This window comes from Mobula birostris, chromosome 6 (assembly GCF_030028105.1).
Source record: "Mobula birostris isolate sMobBir1 chromosome 6, sMobBir1.hap1, whole genome shotgun sequence".
Classification (NCBI taxonomy): Eukaryota; Metazoa; Chordata; class Chondrichthyes; order Myliobatiformes; family Myliobatidae; genus Mobula; species Mobula birostris.
Window position 1 is genome coordinate 24,266,309 of NC_092375.1, and position 18,322 is coordinate 24,284,630.

The 18,322-nt window shown below is 40.2% G+C and overlaps 1 protein-coding gene across 1 annotated transcript in view; it reads left to right on the plus strand.

Moving 5' to 3' along the window:
- Positions 1-17,865, plus strand: part of LOC140198863 (histone H4 transcription factor) — a 56,299-nt gene extending 38,434 nt beyond the window's left edge. The window contains exons 8-10 of the mRNA XM_072260030.1: positions 7,729-7,867; positions 9,865-9,989; positions 13,341-17,865. Of these exons, the coding sequence (XP_072116131.1) occupies positions 7,729-7,867; positions 9,865-9,989; positions 13,341-13,848 (772 nt within the window). The 3' untranslated portion in view covers positions 13,849-17,865. The remainder of the gene's footprint in view (positions 1-7,728; positions 7,868-9,864; positions 9,990-13,340) is intronic.
- The last annotated feature ends 457 nt before the right edge of the window (positions 17,866-18,322 follow it).

Consider the following 18,322-nt stretch of genomic DNA (forward strand, 5'->3'; position numbering starts at 1 on the left):
CCTGAAGTTTCAGAAACATGCCACACAGGTGACTGTTGAAAAGAAGACAAAGTGATTTAGGATTGAAGGAAGAGATAAAATAATTTGGATTATATAGTAGAAGGTGTTACGAACTGTAACGTTTTAGAAACAAACCATCAGCAAGAGATTTTACACTGAGTCAGGTTTTAATGTTAAAACCACTATCTTTATTAGTATCTACTTATAATATAGTAACTCAACCAAGATCAACAAAAGTTAACAGCGTTATGTGTATATATGTGTGTAAATATAACTCCCAAACTATTGAGCTTGGGGGAACAAGGCTTAGAGTCTTGAGATGGTAAGGTAGGAAAGTTCAGTAATCCACGAGATAAATGATGGGAGAGAGATATTTGTAATCCACATTGTAATGGAGAGAGAAGGTAAGTACGAAGTATTCCACAGGTTCCACGCTGGTAAAACGAGATAACAGTGGCTGTAGATGTTGTCTGTCGTGTCGTTCCAAATCCACATATGAATTATGACCGAAAGTGAAGTTTCACAGGAATATCGTCTTCCAGTGGTTACCACACAACATACCCAGGCAAGGGCGACACAAGTGTTAACAAGATAGCCCCAAAAATCCACTCCTATGGATCATACGAAGTGACAGTCACACATTCATTGTGCGCCATGTGCCGATGTTTAACCCACTCTTGTGGGCATAGGAGAGTTCCAAGCCTCAGCTGCAACAAGCTCAAGCTACCGGCTTCCCCAGTGTCTGTCTGTCTGTCTGTCTGTCTGTCTGTCTGTCTGTCTGTCTGTCTGTCTGTCTGTCTGTCTTTCTTTCTCTCTTTCTCTCTTTCTCTCTCTCTCTCTCTCTTTCTCTCTCTCTCTCTCTCTTTCTCTTTCTCTCTCTTTCTCTCTCTTTCTCTCTCTCTCTCTCTCTCTCTCTCTCTCTCTCTCTCTCTCTCTCTCTCTCTCCCCCCCCCACTCCCCCCTCCCCTCCCCCACTCTCTCATCTGAAGCAAATTCCTGCACCCTGTGACTGATGTCATAGTCCCACCTCACTCAGGCACTTAAAGTGACAGTCCACAGTAAACGAAACTCTCGGTTGGTAACAAAGGTGCTTAGAAAGGAAGAGACAGGAATTTCTGACTTCTCAGTAGCTTAAAGTGGATGGTGATGGTAATACACTCCCAATGACAGAGTTTGAAGGATTCAGATTTACAGCTAGAAGGCTTAGTGTCAAAATTTTTACAAAAGTAGAAGATTTTAAAAATAGAAGGGCGCAGCACATCACACAAACCAATCTTCCGTCCATGAACTCACTTTACACTGCACGTCGTCGAAACAGTGCTGCCAGGATAATCAAGGACACGACCCACCCAGCCAACACACTTTTTGTCCCCCTTCCCTCCGGGAGAAGGCTCAGGAGCTTGAAGACTCATACGGCCAGATTTGGGAACAACTTCTTTCCAAATGTGATAAGACTGCTGAACGGATCCTGACCCGGATCTGGGCCGTACCCTCCAAATATCTGGACCTGCCTCGGTTTTTTTGCACTACCTGACTTCCAATTTTTCTATTTTCTATTTATGATTTATAATTTAAATTTTTAATATTTACTAATTTTAACTTTTTAATATTTGTAATCCACGGAGTGGGAAGCGCAGAATCAAATATCGCTGTGATGATTGTATGTTCTAGTATCAATTGTTTGGCGACAATAAAGTATAAATGTCCTTTAGTAGTTTATTCTGATCAAAGCAACTTGAAAGGAATTTTTAGTAGCGTAATGAAATAAGTAATAAACTGCCATAATATTTGATCTTAGTAAAAAGAAAAATCAGGGTGTCTTTTCTTTAATGTAAGTAATTTTTAAATATAAGGATTAAGATTGGATGATTTAGTTAGACTCCGCTTTTATGGATTCCGACATGATTAATGTTGGACCACTGTTGAAACCACAGATGGGGCAGATTGTGGCTTACTGGGTGGACAACTGTATAGTATGTGAGGTGGTCCACTTCTTACTCAGGGTATCTGTGTGCTGGCCTGAATACTCTCAACGTCATTCGCATGTTACACCTTCACTTTGAGTAGGTCTGCGCCAGAATTTCCCAGAAGCCAGTGAGGATGTTGTATGGCTGTACATACTTGCCGACCTTGCACACAATGTAAGAGCTGATGGTATTACAGGAAAAAAATACTAGCATGGATAGAAGATTGGCTGACCGCAGGAGGCAAACAGTGGAAAAAATTAGAGCCTTGTAGGCTACTAGTGACTAGTGTTGTTCTGCAAGGGGTAATGTTGGGACTGCTTTTCATGTTACATGTCAGTGATCTGGATGATGGAATTGATGGCTTTATGGCCAAGTTTCCAGACGATACAAAGTTAGGGGGAGGGTTAAGTAGTGTTGAGGAAGCAGTGATCTTGCAGAAGAATTCAGACAGATTGGGAGAATGGGTAAAGAAGTGGCAGATGGAATATAGTGTAGAGAAGCGTATGGTTATGTACTTTAGTAGAAAGAATAAAGGCATAGGCTATTTACTAAATGTGGAGAAAATTCAAAAATCAGAGGTGCAAAGAGACTTGGGTGTACTCATGCAGGATTTCTTAAAGATTAACTTCCAGGTTGAGTCTGTGGTAAGGAAGGCAAATGCAATGTTTGCAATTCATTTTGAGTGGACTAGAATGTAAAATCAAGGATATGCTGAGACTTTTAAGGCATTGGCCAAGTTGCACTTGGAGTAGTGTAAGTAATTTTGGGGCCTTTATCTAAGAAAAGTGCGCTGGCATTGAAGAAGGTCCAGAGGACATTCACTAGAATGAACCCAGAATGAATGGGTTAACATATGAGAAACGTTTGATAGCTCTGAGCCTGTACTCACTAGAGTTTGGAAGAATGAATGGGGAATCTAATTGAAACCTATTAAATATTTAAAGGCCTGGAAGGAGTGGATGTGGAGAGAGTGTTTCTTATCATTGTGATAGGGCCAGAGGGCATAGACTCAGAAAAGAAATGAGGAAGAATTTCTTTAGCCAGAGGATGGTGAGCCTGTAGAATTACTTTCCACAGGCGACTGTGGAGGCTGAGCCATTGGGTATACTTAAGGTGGAGGTTGACAGATTCGTGATTAGCAAGGACCTCAGAGGAGAAAAGGTCTGAGAATGGGGTTAAGAGGGATAATAAATCAGCCATGATGGAATGGCAGAGCAAAATCAATGAGCTAAATGGTCTAACTCTGCTCTTATGTGTTACGGTAGTCAATGAAATCCTGAGCATGTTCTTTTCTCTGTTCATCTGGTAACCTCTTCCACAAGACCATGAGATATTGGAGCAGAATTAGACCATTTGGCCTGTCGAGTCTGTTCTGCCATTTCGTGATGGCTGATCCAATTTTTCTCTCAGACCCAGTCTTCTATCTTTTCCCTGTATTCCTTCATGCCCTGTCCAGCCAAGAATCTATCAATTTTTGTCTTCAATATACATAAAGATGTAGCCTCCACAGCATATTTACCACTCTCTGGCTAAAGAAATTCCTCCACATCTCCATTCTAAAAGGACGCCCCTCTATTCTGAGACTGTCTCTGGTCTTAGACTCTCCCTCCATAGGAAATATCCTTTCCACATCCAGATATCAAGGCCTTTCACCATTTGATAGGTTTCAATGAGGTCACCCCTCGTTCTTCTGAATTCTAGTGAATACAGCCCCAGAGCCTTCAAACGCTCTTCATATGACAAGCCATTCAATCGTTGAATCATTTTTGTGAACCTCCTTTGAACCCTCTCCAGTTTCAGCACATTCTTTCCAAGAGAAGGGACCCAAAACTGCTTACAATACTCCAAGTGAGGCCTCACCAGTGCTTTATAAAGTCTCAACATAACATCCTTGCTTTTATATTCTAGTCCTCTTGAAATGAATGCTAACATTGTATTTGCACCACAAACTCAACCTGCAAATTAACCTTGGGGGAATCCTGCACAATGACTCCCAAGTCCCTTTGCACCTCAGGTTTTCGTATTTTCTCTCCATTTAGAAAAGAGGGCAGAAGAAATGTTACAAAGACACACTAAAAGCCTCCCTGAGGTCGCTTGACATAAACACAACCACCTGGTAAACGCTGGCACAAAATCAACACACACAACATGCTGGAGGAACTCAGCAGGTTGGGCAGCATCTGTGGAAAGCAACAGTCAACGTTTCAGTTTGAGACCCTTTGTCAGGACTGAAGAGGAAGGGGGCAGGGACCCTATAAAGAAGGTGGGGGGGAGGGTGGGAAGGAGAAGGCTGGTAGGTGCCAGGTGAAAAACCAGTAAGGGTAAAGATCAAGGGTTGGGGGAGGGGATAGGCAGGAAAGGTGAAGAAGGAATAGGGGAAAGCAGAATGGGTAGTAGAAGGAGGCGGAACCATGAGGGAGGTGATAGGTAGCTGGAGGAGAGAGCGGAGTGAAACTGAGATGGGGGGAGGGAATTACCGGAAGTTGGAGAATTCAATGTTCATGCCAAGGGGCTGGAGACTACCCAGATGGTATATGAGGTGTTGCTCCTCCAACCTGAGTTTGGCCTCATCATGGCAGTAGAGGACAGACCTACCAGCCTTCTCCTTCCCACCCTCCCCCCACCTTCTTTATAGGGTCCCTGCCCCCTCTCTTCAGTCCTGACAGAGTGTCTTGGCCCGAAACGTTGACTGTTCGTTTCCACGGATGCTGCCCGACCTGCTGAGTTCCTCCAGCGTGTTGTGTGTGTTGCTTTGACCCCAACATCTGTAGAGTATTTTGTGTTTACGGCTGGCACAAAATTGCCCTACCTGGCACGCCTTATCCACAAGGGCTGTCAAGCTTACGAAGCAAGACGCATTGCTGAAGCACAACATAAGCGCGAGCTGCACAAGTCCAGAGCCACCAGTACAACAAGTGCAGTGCCTACACGTGTCTGTCCAACATGTGCCAGGACATTTCGTGCTCAAATTGGCCTGACCAGTCATCTTCGGACACACCACATCCAGTCTCAAAGTGACTGATGGTGTTGAGGCCTTCATCGACGACGATGATGGACGAACAGTCAGTCAGAAAATAGTCAACCCTTTCATTTCTTCAACCAAAGTGCATGACCATACGCTTCCTGAAACTGTGTTCCATCTGCCATTTCTTTGCCCATTCTCCTAATCTGTCTAAATCTTTCTGTAGCCTCTCTATTTCTTCAAAACTACCTGCCCCTTCGCCTTTCTACATATCGTCGCAAACTTTGCAACAAAGCCATCAATTTCATCATCCAAATCATTACAATATAACATAAAAAGCATCGGTCCCAACACAGACCCATGTGGAACACCATCAGATCATCGGCAGCCAACCAGAAAAGGCTCCCTTTATTCCCACTCTTTACCTCCTGCCAATGAACCACTGCTTTATGCATGCTGGAATCTTCCCTGTAATACCATGGTCTCATAACTTGTTAAGCAGCCTCAAGTGTGGCACCTTCTCAAAGACCTTCTGAAAATCCAAGTACACAACCTCTTCAAAGAATTCCAACAGATTTGTCAGGCAAGATTTTTCCTTGAGGAAATCATATTGAGTATGTCCTATTTTATCATGTGCCTCCAAATAACCTGAGATCTCATCCTTAATAATCGACTTCAACATCTTCTGAACCGCTGAGGTCAGACTAACTGGCCTATAGTTTCCATTTTTCTGCCTCTCTCCCTTTTTGAAGAGTGGGGAGACATCTGTAATTTTCCAGTCCTCTAGAACCATTCCAGAATGTAGTAATTCTTAAAAGATCATTACTAATGCCTCGACAATCTCTTCAGGCATCTCTTTCTGAACCCTGGGGTTCAGTGATAAAGATTGGAATAGAGTATCTGTTTCAGGAGTATTTTTTCGTGACCTACCCGGCATAGCCATGTGAGTAGCTAGAATCTCAATACTTGAAATGTTAACCTGTGAGAATGTTAATACAAGTTCGCTGCTCCTTTTATGAATCTAGAGGATTTTGTGATGACAGCATTGATGATACTTAATAATTTTGCCAAAAGATAGCTGTTGTGAAAATGTCAGATGTCAATGTCCTAAATTACAACTTAAGTCATGCCTTTAATCAGAACTAATGTCACATTCTATTGCTTATTGTCAACTTTTCATTTGATAATAGTCTTGTGAAGTAACTTGAGTGATCTTGGAATGTTAAAAAGCAGTATACAAATGAAAACGCTTCTTAATATTAGAGCTGAAGAGGAATTTTTCTCCAGTTTCCATACGTGACTTCCTCATGGATTTATTTGGTAGACATTTTCCCTTCATCAGTAGTTTGAATGTTGAACTTTCCTCCCAGGTCTCCTCTAGCTAACACTAAGTGCTTTTTTCTTCTCATAAACACAATTGTTGCACCCTTTGTATAACAACAGGCCCATGTGCTGTTGCTTTTAAAATTTACATTTAGTTTCCCAGATCTTGAGAAACTAATATGCCTACAGATTGTAGCTTCAACCTTGGATCCTCCTGACTTCTGTTTGCACCCTGGGTAGTAAATTTTTGATTGTTTGCTGTGAGTGACTCTTTAGTTCTCACTACAGGAAGGACGTGGAAACCACAGAAAGGGTGCAGAGGAGATGTACAAGGATGTTGCCTGGATTGGCGGGCATGCCTTATGAGAATAGTTTGAGTGAACTCAGCCTTTTCTCCTTGGAGCGACGGAGAATGAGAGGTGACCTGATAGAAGTGTTTAAGATGAGAGGATAGTCAAAGGCTTTTTCCCAGAGCTGAAATAGCTAGCATGAGAGGGCACAGTTTTAAGGTGCTTGGAAGTAGGTACAGAGGAGATGTCAGGGGTAAGTTTTTTATGCAGAGAGTGGTGAGTGCGTAGAATGGGCTGCTGGCGACGGTGGTGGAGGCAGATATGATAGGGTCTTTTAAGAGACCCCTGGATAGGTACATGAAGCTTAGAAAAATAGAGGGCTATGAGTAACCCTAGGTAATTTCTAAGGTAAGGACGTGTTCAGCACAGCTTTGTGGGCCGAAGGGCCTGTATTGTGCTGTAGGTTTTCTATGTTCTGGCATATATGCACAAAGCAAAGCTGCATCCACATCTGACTTGGATTCTTTGGAACCAGTTCAGCATAGCATTGCTGTCGTAATTGAGGAGAAGAATTGATTTTTAAGCTTCCTCAGTCAGCCCCATTACCAAAGTGTGGCAGAACAAGCTGTGGCTTGCTTAAAAGATTAAAAAGACAGAAAGAGTTCATCTGTCGCAGCTGACGGGGATATTTAGTATAATGGCCCAAAAAAAAGCCCAGAGCCCTTCACATTTTCACATTTATGTGATAGATTGTCTTGTTAAGAATTTCCTGAAGAGTAGACTTATGAATAAGCAATACCAAGGTAGTTTACCTTCAATTTGGGCATTAAGGTGAGGGAATTGTTTCTCTTTGTTCCTCTTAATTTGAAAGTTAGGCTGTGTGGCAATATCTTACACTTTGTTTAAGTGACATCTTTACATTATTTCTGTGTTTGGATTAAATTTATAGCTATGTTACAAACCTGAAAATGTTGATCCATTTAAATATCATTAAATGTATTAAAATAAGGTTTTGCACAGTAGATAGTATAACCACCTTCTGGAGATTTATGGCTTCAATATATGTGGTGAGAAAAGTGAAGAGTCTATGGTTAATGTATCATAGAGGTTCTGAATCCACTGAAATTTCTCTAAGCTCCCTTCTATTAAAAGCAATGTATAATCTGTATACTTCCTTCATTTCCAGTTTTAAGAATTTGTATGACCTAAGGAAGCACATTGAAACACACAATGATGAGCCCACTTACCACTGCAGCTCTGAAGGGTGTAATTTTAGTGCTCGCAGTGTGCAAACGCTTAAACAGCACTATAGGAGAATACATGAGGTGAGTAGATTACAGTGGAATTTTGCATATTTTAGAGACCTGAATTTGAAGTGACTTCAGAGTTGCGCTATCCAGTTATTAAGTTCTCTTTTGTATTTTGTTTTTGCTGGCGTGAGCATCACAGAGTTATACAGCATGCATATGTTGTGCCTTTTTATTGATCTGCACTAATCCTAAATGCCCTGCATATTTGAGTGCAGTTCTAAATGCCTCTTAAATATAGTAATTGTAACTGATTCCAGTATCACCTCGCGCATTGCATTCCTGATATCAAGAGCTCTGTTTTGGGAGAGCAAGGGAAACTTGCCTGTCAAATTCCTAGTAAAACTCCTCCTTTTCAATTAAAACATAGAAATATTGAGAGAAAAACTACAGCACAATACAGGCCCTTCAGCCCACAATGCCATGTCGAACATGTACATATTTTAGTAATTACCTAGGGTTACCTATAGCCCTCAATTTTTCTAAGGTCCATGTACCTATCCAGGAGTCTCTTAAAAGATCTTATCATATCCGCCTCCACCACCATCGCTGGCAGCCCATTCCATGCACTCACCACTCTCTGCACAAAAAAACTTACGCCTGACATCTCCTCTGTACCTACTTCCAAGCACATTAAATCTGTGCCCTCTCGTGATAGCCACAACCTATACTCTTTTGATAGCCTGCTAGGGGAAAAAGGATTTTGCCAATCTATCCTGTCTGTGTTTCCCATCATCCTGTCACCCCTCGGCCTCCTCCTCTCCAGGAAAAACAATCTCAGCCTGTCCAGTCTCAATTACTTGCACTGCTGGGGTTTGAGGCGGCACTGAAGACCCTGCATCTCTGGCGGTGTTCAGGGCTTCCTTCGCTGGGTCAGTAGCTTCCATTTTCCTTTGCCTACACTACTGTCAGTCAAGTGGAAACTTAAGAATACTGTTGTAATCAGATGTAAAAGGATTCTTCATAACAATTTTGTTTTACCAGTCAAGGTTGTTATCCCTGAGCTGAACCCCCAAACCTGAAGAACTGGTGAACCATTCTTAGTCTGGCCTCTACCCATTAGCACTTGGTCTGTTGGTAGGGTCACCCATGCCAAACAGGTGAAGCATAATGTCCTGACTCCATCCAATGTACAGTACTGTGCAAAAGTCTTAAGACCTTTGCAGAGTACTGTAGTAATTATTTGCATTGCACTGTGCTGCTGCAAAAAAAACAAATTTCATGACATATGTGACTGATGATGAACCTGCTTCTGATATAGTTTTTATTGTGGACTGAGAGTGGGAAGAGGGCAGGGAGAGGAGAATCATGGTTGGGAAAAGGGGAGGGAGTGGGAAGGACTGGAGAGACATTCTGTAATGATCAAATAACCAATTGTTTGGAATCGACTGACCTTGCTTGGTGTCTCAGGACTGGGTTTGTCTGCGCCCATGCAACCACCCCCCACCCAAACTCCTGGTGCTCCTTCCCACATCCCTCCCACAGCGCTCCACCCTCACCATTCCCAACACCTTTGCTCCCACCAGATTTACAAACTCGCTCTCTGCTTCACATTGACAAATACAGTACTGTGCAAGTCTTAGACACCCTAACTATGTATATAGTGCTTCAATGATGGTGAATTTCTTCTGCATTTTTGTATCATTCCTATGGTGTGGCAATGAAAAACTACTTGTGTTGCTTCAAGGGTGGCTGAAACAGTGTTTTATAAAGTTGCAACATGAAATATAGGCCTCGTGTACAGGGCCTTGTAAAAGTACTCAGCCCTCAACCCAGATGGAGATCTGTTAGGTGCCAGTGACTTTAGAGCACGTGCAACATAGCCATTAAAAATTATTCCTCATTTAATTTTGGTGTTACATTGGATCTTTGTAGCTTGCCTGCCACCTTGTGGAAAACATCACTCAAGAATACAATGACCTTTTAAAGATTTTAGCCAATTGTGTTTGAACAGGAAAAGGAACTAGGAAATATTTCAGGTCAGTGATACAATGTGTTACTATGCCTCTTTCCAGGGGGAAACAAAGCCTCGATATAAATGCCACATCTGTGCCAAATGTTTCTCCTGGGCCTACACCCTAACAATGCATCTCCGCAAGATGCACCAGCTGAAGTGGCCTTCTGGGCATGCACGATTCAGGTGGGTTATGTTGCCTGTCTGATTATTGCTGATGCTGTTTATTTGTATGAGCTTTGCTACCCTTTCGTGAGAAAGTTCCAAACCCCTACCATCAACTGGTTGAAAGCCATGTTTTTTCCCTCTAATACCTCTACCCATTACCTTAATTCTGTGCCTCTTGGCTTTTGATCCCTTTGCTAAGGGAAGAGAAATGTTTTTCCAAGTTATTCTATTGAGGATAAGTAAAGTTCCTCCTTGCGCCTTGTTTGGCACATCAGGTGGTGGCAACCTTGCTGCTTCTTTAGCATTTGTCTGTTTTATGAGGCCGAGTGGCTAACTTGAAGCTCAACCCAACATGATGGAAAGTGTGTAAGGAGCCAGCTGGATTTGAACCCGGGGCCTCTTGTTCTGAATCTGGGTGCAGATCCCACTACACCACCGGCACAGACTGAATTTTATTTGTTATTGTTCATGGTGACCCTGTGGATAGTGTAGTTGTCCATAGGGTTTTTGTTGCAAGATATGGAAGTAGATCTTTCTTCTGCACAGATACTGCTGCTGCCCAGGATGGGACCTGGCCAGATTTGAACTTGGGACCATCCGCCTTGATGTCCAATACTGATGCCACTATCAAATTCTATTTAGGCTCCTCGTAATTTTAAACACTTTTTGTTTTTCCTCTTGTTTCATCATTTCCAAAGTAAGACTATCATATGTGTAAACTTTCATTATGTGTAATTTCCCCTTCCTTCTGTATTGCCACCACATCTTCTTTGGCATAATAATTTTCCGCTGTGATGACCAGAACTGTACACAGTACTCAAACTGTACTGTAAGATAATGTCATATCCAGTTCCAGCATAAACTCCCTGCTTTTATTTACTTTGCCTGGGTTACTAAATCCTGAGTGTCTTTTTCGTTTAACTACCTTATGAATGAATTTGGAGACGTACTCTAAAGTTTCTCGGTTCTTCCACATCATTCAATATTCTGTTGTTTACTGCATATCTCCTTGTTGCTTCTGTCCAATACATTGTCTAGCACTTCCCCAGATTGATTTCTTTTTGTCACTTTTGACCAGGCTATCTTTATTTAATACTCCCTTCTCACTATAAGCAACACAGCCAATTTTTGTATTATGCCCCCAAGCACATCCAATTCTAAATCATTAATAATACTAAAGAAAAGAGAGTGACGCGCACATAACTAAGAGGTGTAAACAAGTTTAAAAATTTCATTCCAAGTATCCTCATCGATTGAACTCTGTAGGTCATGTTCCCAGAGGTTTTTAATTTTATCTAACAGAACAGAATATTTCTCAATGCCAACAACATATTATAAATATTAGAAGTAGATCCATTATGAAAAGTAAAAGTATTATCAATTAAATTCTTATGTGGATATTTAGGAAATGTATAAAGTTGAGAACGCAAGAAGTCTCTAATTTGAGCCTATATGACTAAAGATGAGCTCTCTTGTTTTTACTCAGATTTTTCTCCATACTGTAATAGGTGTAATGTCAAAGAGGCCTTTCTAATTCATATATTTTGGTCCTGCCTGCGACTTGATAAATTTTGGAAAGAAGTACTTCAAACTTTCTCAGAGCTTTTAAAGTAAACTTTAAACCCAACCCTCTGACTGCCTTGTTTGGCATTGTTGGAGGAAATGATTTTACTCTTAAGCCGAATTATTTGCTTATTTTGGCTTTTATTTCTCTTTTAGCCAGAAGAGTTTTGTTGCTTAAATGGAAAGATGCCGCTCTGCCTACTCATGCCCGTTGGTTGATTAATGTTATGTCATGTTTAAATGTAGAGAAGATTAGGTGTTCTATTTCTATACCTAGGCAAGATTTTTTCACATTATGGGAACCTTTTTGGAATTACTTTCACAATTTCGATTTGTTCAGCAATGATGATGGCTATTATATGTTCGAATTTACGACTGTATGTCAGAGATTTTCTTTTCTTTTATCCAAACAGCTGTTTTTTTCCTCTTTTTTTTCTGTTTTGTTATGGGGTTTTGATTTTGCTTTAGATTAGAATAAAATAAACCTTTTCAATATTATGGTTAATTTACTATACATAGTTATGAGGCAATTCAATCTTGTTTCTATTTCCATAATATCGTAATGTATTTGTATTTGTCTACGCAAGTAATTAATAAAAATATTGAAAAAGAATAATACTGAAGAAAATGACCAGTGAGCCCTTGGGGCCCTTGTCAAAAGATTTTCTAAAACTCATGTAGACTACATGAACCTGCCCTCAAAGATCCACCTTGTTAAGTTGTCAAAAAATTTAATCAAGTTAATTAGACACACCCTTCTTTTAACAAGTACAAGGTGAATGACCCTGACTAATCTGTATCTTTCCATGTGGCAGTTCATTTCTCAGAATTGATTCCAATAATTTGCTCACCATCTTAAGATGACTGCTTTAATTTGGTATAATTCCTCTTTCCCTACTTAAACAAAAGTACAAAGTTAGAAATCCAGCAGTCCTTCACTCCTCTCCCAGGAAAGACTGAAAAATGGTCAGAATTACCTCTTCCATGGAGACTTCGAAACTTTTTAAAGTACAAACCCCTGAATGTTTCCTCTCTCATAAAGTGTATATCATCTGAATTTCACACTCACATTTCTTAATTTACAGTATTGATATTACCCCTCCCTTTTGGTGAAGTTGGCCACACAATTTTAAAACTAGTTATAGTTTAGTTGTGGATTTAGCTAAAGGCAATATCTCTAACCCCACCAAAAATGTGAATTTGTGATCTAGGGTTTTTGAAAGCTACAGTCTTCTGATTTGGAGTTGGGTGTTGTCAAATAACCTAACCTACCACATTCACTCAATCTATAAAATAGATACAGTATGCCCAGGTTTATAACTCCAGTGTTGTAACAATGTACAGTAGTTTGTAACAGGTACACCTGTTGTACCTTGATTCATCATTGAAGCCTCTTCCAGGAACACCTATATCCATCAGTGATCATTGTAGCTTTGTTTTTTTTCCTGAGGATGGGACGAGAGAGAGATTTTCTCTTGAATATAAAACAGGAGAGTTAACAAAATCATTTTGCATTATGATGTCAACATGGAATTGGCTTTCCCATCAATCTTGGTTGGATTTAAGACCAGTCCTAGAAGTGAAAAGTTATTTTGTATTAAGTTATTCTTACATTTTAGTAGTGACTATGATTTAAAGCAGTTTATTGGCCGTGAAGCACTTTGGTTTATCCTAAATAATACATTTTATAAAAGCAGGGGTTTTTAATATAACACCATTCAGCTTCTCAAGTTCCACACTTGTCAAATGTAAAATAATCAGTTTTATTGAAGAAAAATGCAAAATCTTTTTGCCTTCACCATTTAGATACAAGGAGCATGCAGATGGATACCTGCAGCTGCATATGGTCCGTTACGAAACCGTTGAGCTGTCACAGCAAATCATCAAGGACCTAGAGAAGAGACATGGGCGCCGAAGGAAAGCAATTGATACATGTTTTCCAGCACTGGACTCCTGCCATAAGATACTTTCCAGGAAACCTACAGCTGGAAAAGCAGCAAGAGAGGATGACTATCTTGCTTCAGCTGCCCAACTGAGATGTGCCAGGCAGCAGGAAACCAACCCGCCAGCTAAGCCCACATCCAAAACATTGCCGTCAAAGCACAGTGACTCTTCACAAACCTCCAAGGTGGGTGAGATGGATATAGGTGTTCCTGGAAGAGACTCCTCTGTCCACTGTGTTCTCAGAAATGTAGCACAGATGGCACCAAAGCCAGCTACTGTCCTTGAGAGAAATGATGACAGTTCCTCCCTAGACCCTGTGGAAACACTGGAGAAAGTAGCACGGGGCCTTGGGATTCAGATTATTGGGTAGTCATGGTTGCTGGTGGTGAAGCTGGAAAGCCTTGGTCACCAAGTTCTTTCAGAAATAGTTGCCTGAAGAGAGAGTGTGAACTGGTGGAGTTATATTTAATAGGATCCTGCTGACACTTTGTCATCAGAAATGCATGGCTGTTGTTTGCTGTGCCAGGTGCTTTAGAGAAATATCAACTTTTTATCCTTTATGTTTCACAGTGCTGAAGTTTATTTGTCCAATGTGCTTGAGAGAATGAGCTCTAGATCCTGTTTCTTAATTTAGGCATGTGAGGTTTAGACAGACCAATGTAACAAGAATGAGGGAAGGCCAAATGAAACTAGTAAGATTAGGTGGAATGTGAAAAAACAGTTAGAAAAGATAATGACTGTGATGAGGATATTGCCTTTTTTGTCTCTGTTTCCTTTCTTGAATTGCACAAAGTTTTGGAATAGGTGTTAAACTGGGTTTCTGGGGAGACTTTAACTAGCAGAGCCATCTCCTCTCAATACCTGCTGCATGCACTATCATACGTAGGTTCATTTATTTCCTCTAAGTACATGATGTTTATAAACCAGCAAAAAAAGTTTCTTTGCCTTTTAGTAATGGGCATGTTACTGTCTGACTGTAGATCATTCTTTCCTCATTCTTGTTGGGAAGAGACTTGGTTTTCAATTAGATTGACACTGAAGGGATGACAGAATTGGTTCATCTGATGACGGCCCTTGCCTTTAGATAACCATCTGGGGGCACCTGCTCTGAGGAAAAGTTGCTGACCTGAAATGTTGGCTGCTTTCTCTTTCCACAGATGCTGCTTGATTAACTTCTTTCAGCTTTTCTGTTTTTGCATCTGCAATTTTATTTGTTTTCTACAACCCACGTTTAGTTGCGAAGAAGTACTCTTGGATATTAACGTTTAATGAAGAGTGGCCCAAAGAAAGACAGATCAAGTCAGTCTTCTCATTACTATATCCAGCCATTTCATTTTTAAAAGATCTTTTGCCTTGGTCATAGCAATAGCCACTCTCCTGAGCAATTGGTTACAGCTGTTGAAAATCAAAAAAAATATTTCAGATGCTAGAAATCTAAACTGAAAACAGTAACTGTTATAAATACTCAACAGGTCCGGCCTGTCTGTGGGAAAGAATACAGTTAATGATTCGGGTTTAAGACCCTAATGTCATTTGTGATGAAGAGTCTTCAAATCTTCAAACTGAAATGTTAACTCCTGTTCTCTTCTCACAGATGTGGCCTGGTCCTGATTATTTCCAGCATTTACAATTGCACTTCAACTCAAACCTTTTATATCTTGTTTTTGGATTATCCCACTTAACTGTTTGGTGTTTTAAAAAACAGGATGCTGGAAACACTGAATAGGTCAGGAAACACCTGTGGAATGAGACAGTTAATGTTTCATGTCCAGAATCCTTAATCTGAATATGTTTTGTATCTCCAGAAAATATCTCTCTGAGCCAGTGAACAGTGAAATAATTGCTATGCTTCAGTGACATCGCCTTTCCCCCATTCTCTATCACAAATATTTTAGTCCAGAAAGCACACCAGAAACATAAATGATGTTATTGACATAAATGCCTTCTGAGACCAGTAAAGACTGAGTGTGTACACTGCTAAATGGATTGTTCTGTCCCCTAGTAGAAACCAGTCTTAGAGATCTGGCTCAGTGGTGAATGGGCAGTGTTGCCTTATGTGTATTTTAATGGAGTTTTAATGAATATTTCATGATGGGCTCCACCTATTCTAGTGAGGAACATAGCTCAAACTGTTTTTAGTTGTACAATCAATAAATGAAACCAAAGGGAATTCTTGGGTTTATAAAGCCCTTTGTTTTTGAGCACATTTAAGATCTGCTATAGGTCTGAAAGCTGGGACCGGTGAGCAATCCGAACTGTCGAGCAGCAATTAACAGCATTGTACGCTCGGATTGCTGCATTTCAAAATACCATTGATTAAGACAATTTGCCAGCAGTGCAGTTTTAATGACGGAAAACTGCCTTACTCTCCTTGGCATGTATCATCTTCCATCCCGCACTATTGTAGTTAAATGCTTCCTCAAGTTCTCATTTTACTTGGAATAAGAACTGCCAGTCTTGCTGGTTAATGGCTGTACACTTTGGAAAAGAATGAGGCACAGAACAGTTGCATCACATTGTGATAACTGCAATGATTGAAACCTTTGAAACTCTATTCAATCTTGAAGAACAGACACTGACCTACTAAAGGCACTGCAGTTTTACCTGTTTTTAAATCTCTCCCACCAACTTTACCAAGATAAAGGGATAAGGCAAGAGATTAGTTACTTCAAGGTTGGGACAAATCTTAGTATCAGAATTGCCTTGGAGAACCCTGCATCCAATAACTTTGCACCATCAGCAAGTTGAAACAATTGTATTTCTCCAATATATCTGGCCTTGGTAAAGAAGCAGAATCTTTTTAAACCATACATCATTTTCTTGCATGCTGCTGATGGTTTGGTTTTAAGCATAAGGACAGTTCTTGTTTCCAAGGGAGGTTGCTGTCAAGTTCCTGAAATCCAGTAGGTGACTGGGACCAGAAATGGGAAATGGAATCCCAGCATTTTTTTAAATCTTTGCTTACCAACACTGCCACCTCATAGAATGCTAATGGAACAGTGAGTTGCAGTTATTTGGGAAAGAACTGAGTTCTATTTTAACATTGGGGTTTTGATGTTTCGTTTTAGATTTTAAAGATTTGTGGATAATTCGCTGAGGAGCTAAAGCTATCTGTTTATAAATAGGAGAAAATGCAGAGCCACTTCCAAATTTATCACTAAAAAGCATAGATCGAGTTTATAGACTCTATTCTCTACTACTGCCTTGCATTAAATTCCATATGTAAATACTCCAAAGTAATGAATAACTGAAATTTTCCATCAAATGGAAAATTTCTTGCACAGCAAAATAAATTTGGAGTGTTTGTTTTAACTTGATGTTTGGTCAAATGAATAATTTGTAAACTGTTGTATATGATTTACAGAGGGAGTTTATTATTTTTATTTTTAGGTTTCCACCTTATGCAGTTTTGTTTTATCACTAGTTTAAAATCTCTGCCCTCTAATTCTGGAAAACATCCAGTATTTTAAATGAAATTGTTGTAAACATGTGTAATGGCAACATGGTGTTGCTGACGTTGTAAAGACTCACACTATGGTGGGAATGAATTAAGAATGTTTAAAGTACAGTGCCCTGTAAAAGTATTTATCCCCCAACCCTTTGTTCACATAAATAAGTATTACAACCAGAGATTTTGATTAATTTAGCTGAGAATTTTTATTTATGAAGCGGATGTTCTTTTTCACAGTAGAGCCCAAATAAACAGGAAAAATTATAAAACATGGAAAAAGTTCAAAAACTGAAATGTCCAAAGTATTCATCCCTCTTTGCTCAGTACTTAGTTGAACCACCTCTCGCAGCTATTACAGCCAGTAGTTTTTTTGTTAAGTCTTTATTAGCTTTGCACAACCTGTTGGACCAAGATTTGCCCATTCCTCGCAAAATTGCTCAGGCTATGCCAGGTTATTTGGGGGGCAGTGGTGGGCATCATTCTTAAGTGCTTGCCAGAGATGTTTGATTGGGTTAAAGTGACTGGGCCACTAAAGGACATCAATTTTCCTACTTCAATATGTTATAAATTTAGAAAATGAGACAGTAAAATGTGAAAATAGTTCTGGGGGCTAAATACTTTTTCAAGGCACTATAGTTAAAGACCATTTAAAATGTTCTGGTTTTTGTAGGATTTTGTTGTTATATTTTGCACTGGGCACAGCCAGGCTAACATTGTTGTTGTTGTTTAACATGATTCATCTCAAGCTGACTGAAGTGGGAGTGTATTTTATTTGCCCACGTAGCTGGGAGCCTCACCTAGAAGGAGCATCATTCTACCTGGCCCAACAAGTGCAGACTTGTTAATGTTTATATATGCAATAGCTGTTCAATTAAAAATATTTGCAGTTTTTAATTGTAGTTCCAATTAGTGGTTATGTTGCAAATAAAAAATATCTCTAACTGGTTTTTTCACTGTCTGAGAGCTTGTTAAATCAAGATTACTTTGTTTTTTTTAAATTTGACAATACTTTGCTGTTGCTTGCAGTTTGTCTGATATTCCTTGTGCTTGCATCCATGGCTCAGCCAGTGCTGGTGAAGCATTAACCAGCCATGACTACATTGTACACACTGTCTTTGTCTCCAAGGCAATAGGGATGGGCAATAAAGCTTGGATCCACCCTAGTTGAACAATCTGTGTGCCAGGAACAAATATAAAAAAAACATTCTCTGCTCACTGCCTATTTAAATAATCAGGACCATTAGCCCAGTCAGCAAGGCCCCCAATATAAGGATGCCCATGGCAGCGAAACAGACGATGATGGGCCTGTGCTTTTACCATGCTCTCCTTGGTACGAGCATAGGAAGTGCCAACTGCCTTATAGGCTTGACAGTGTCAGTGCATCGGGACTTCA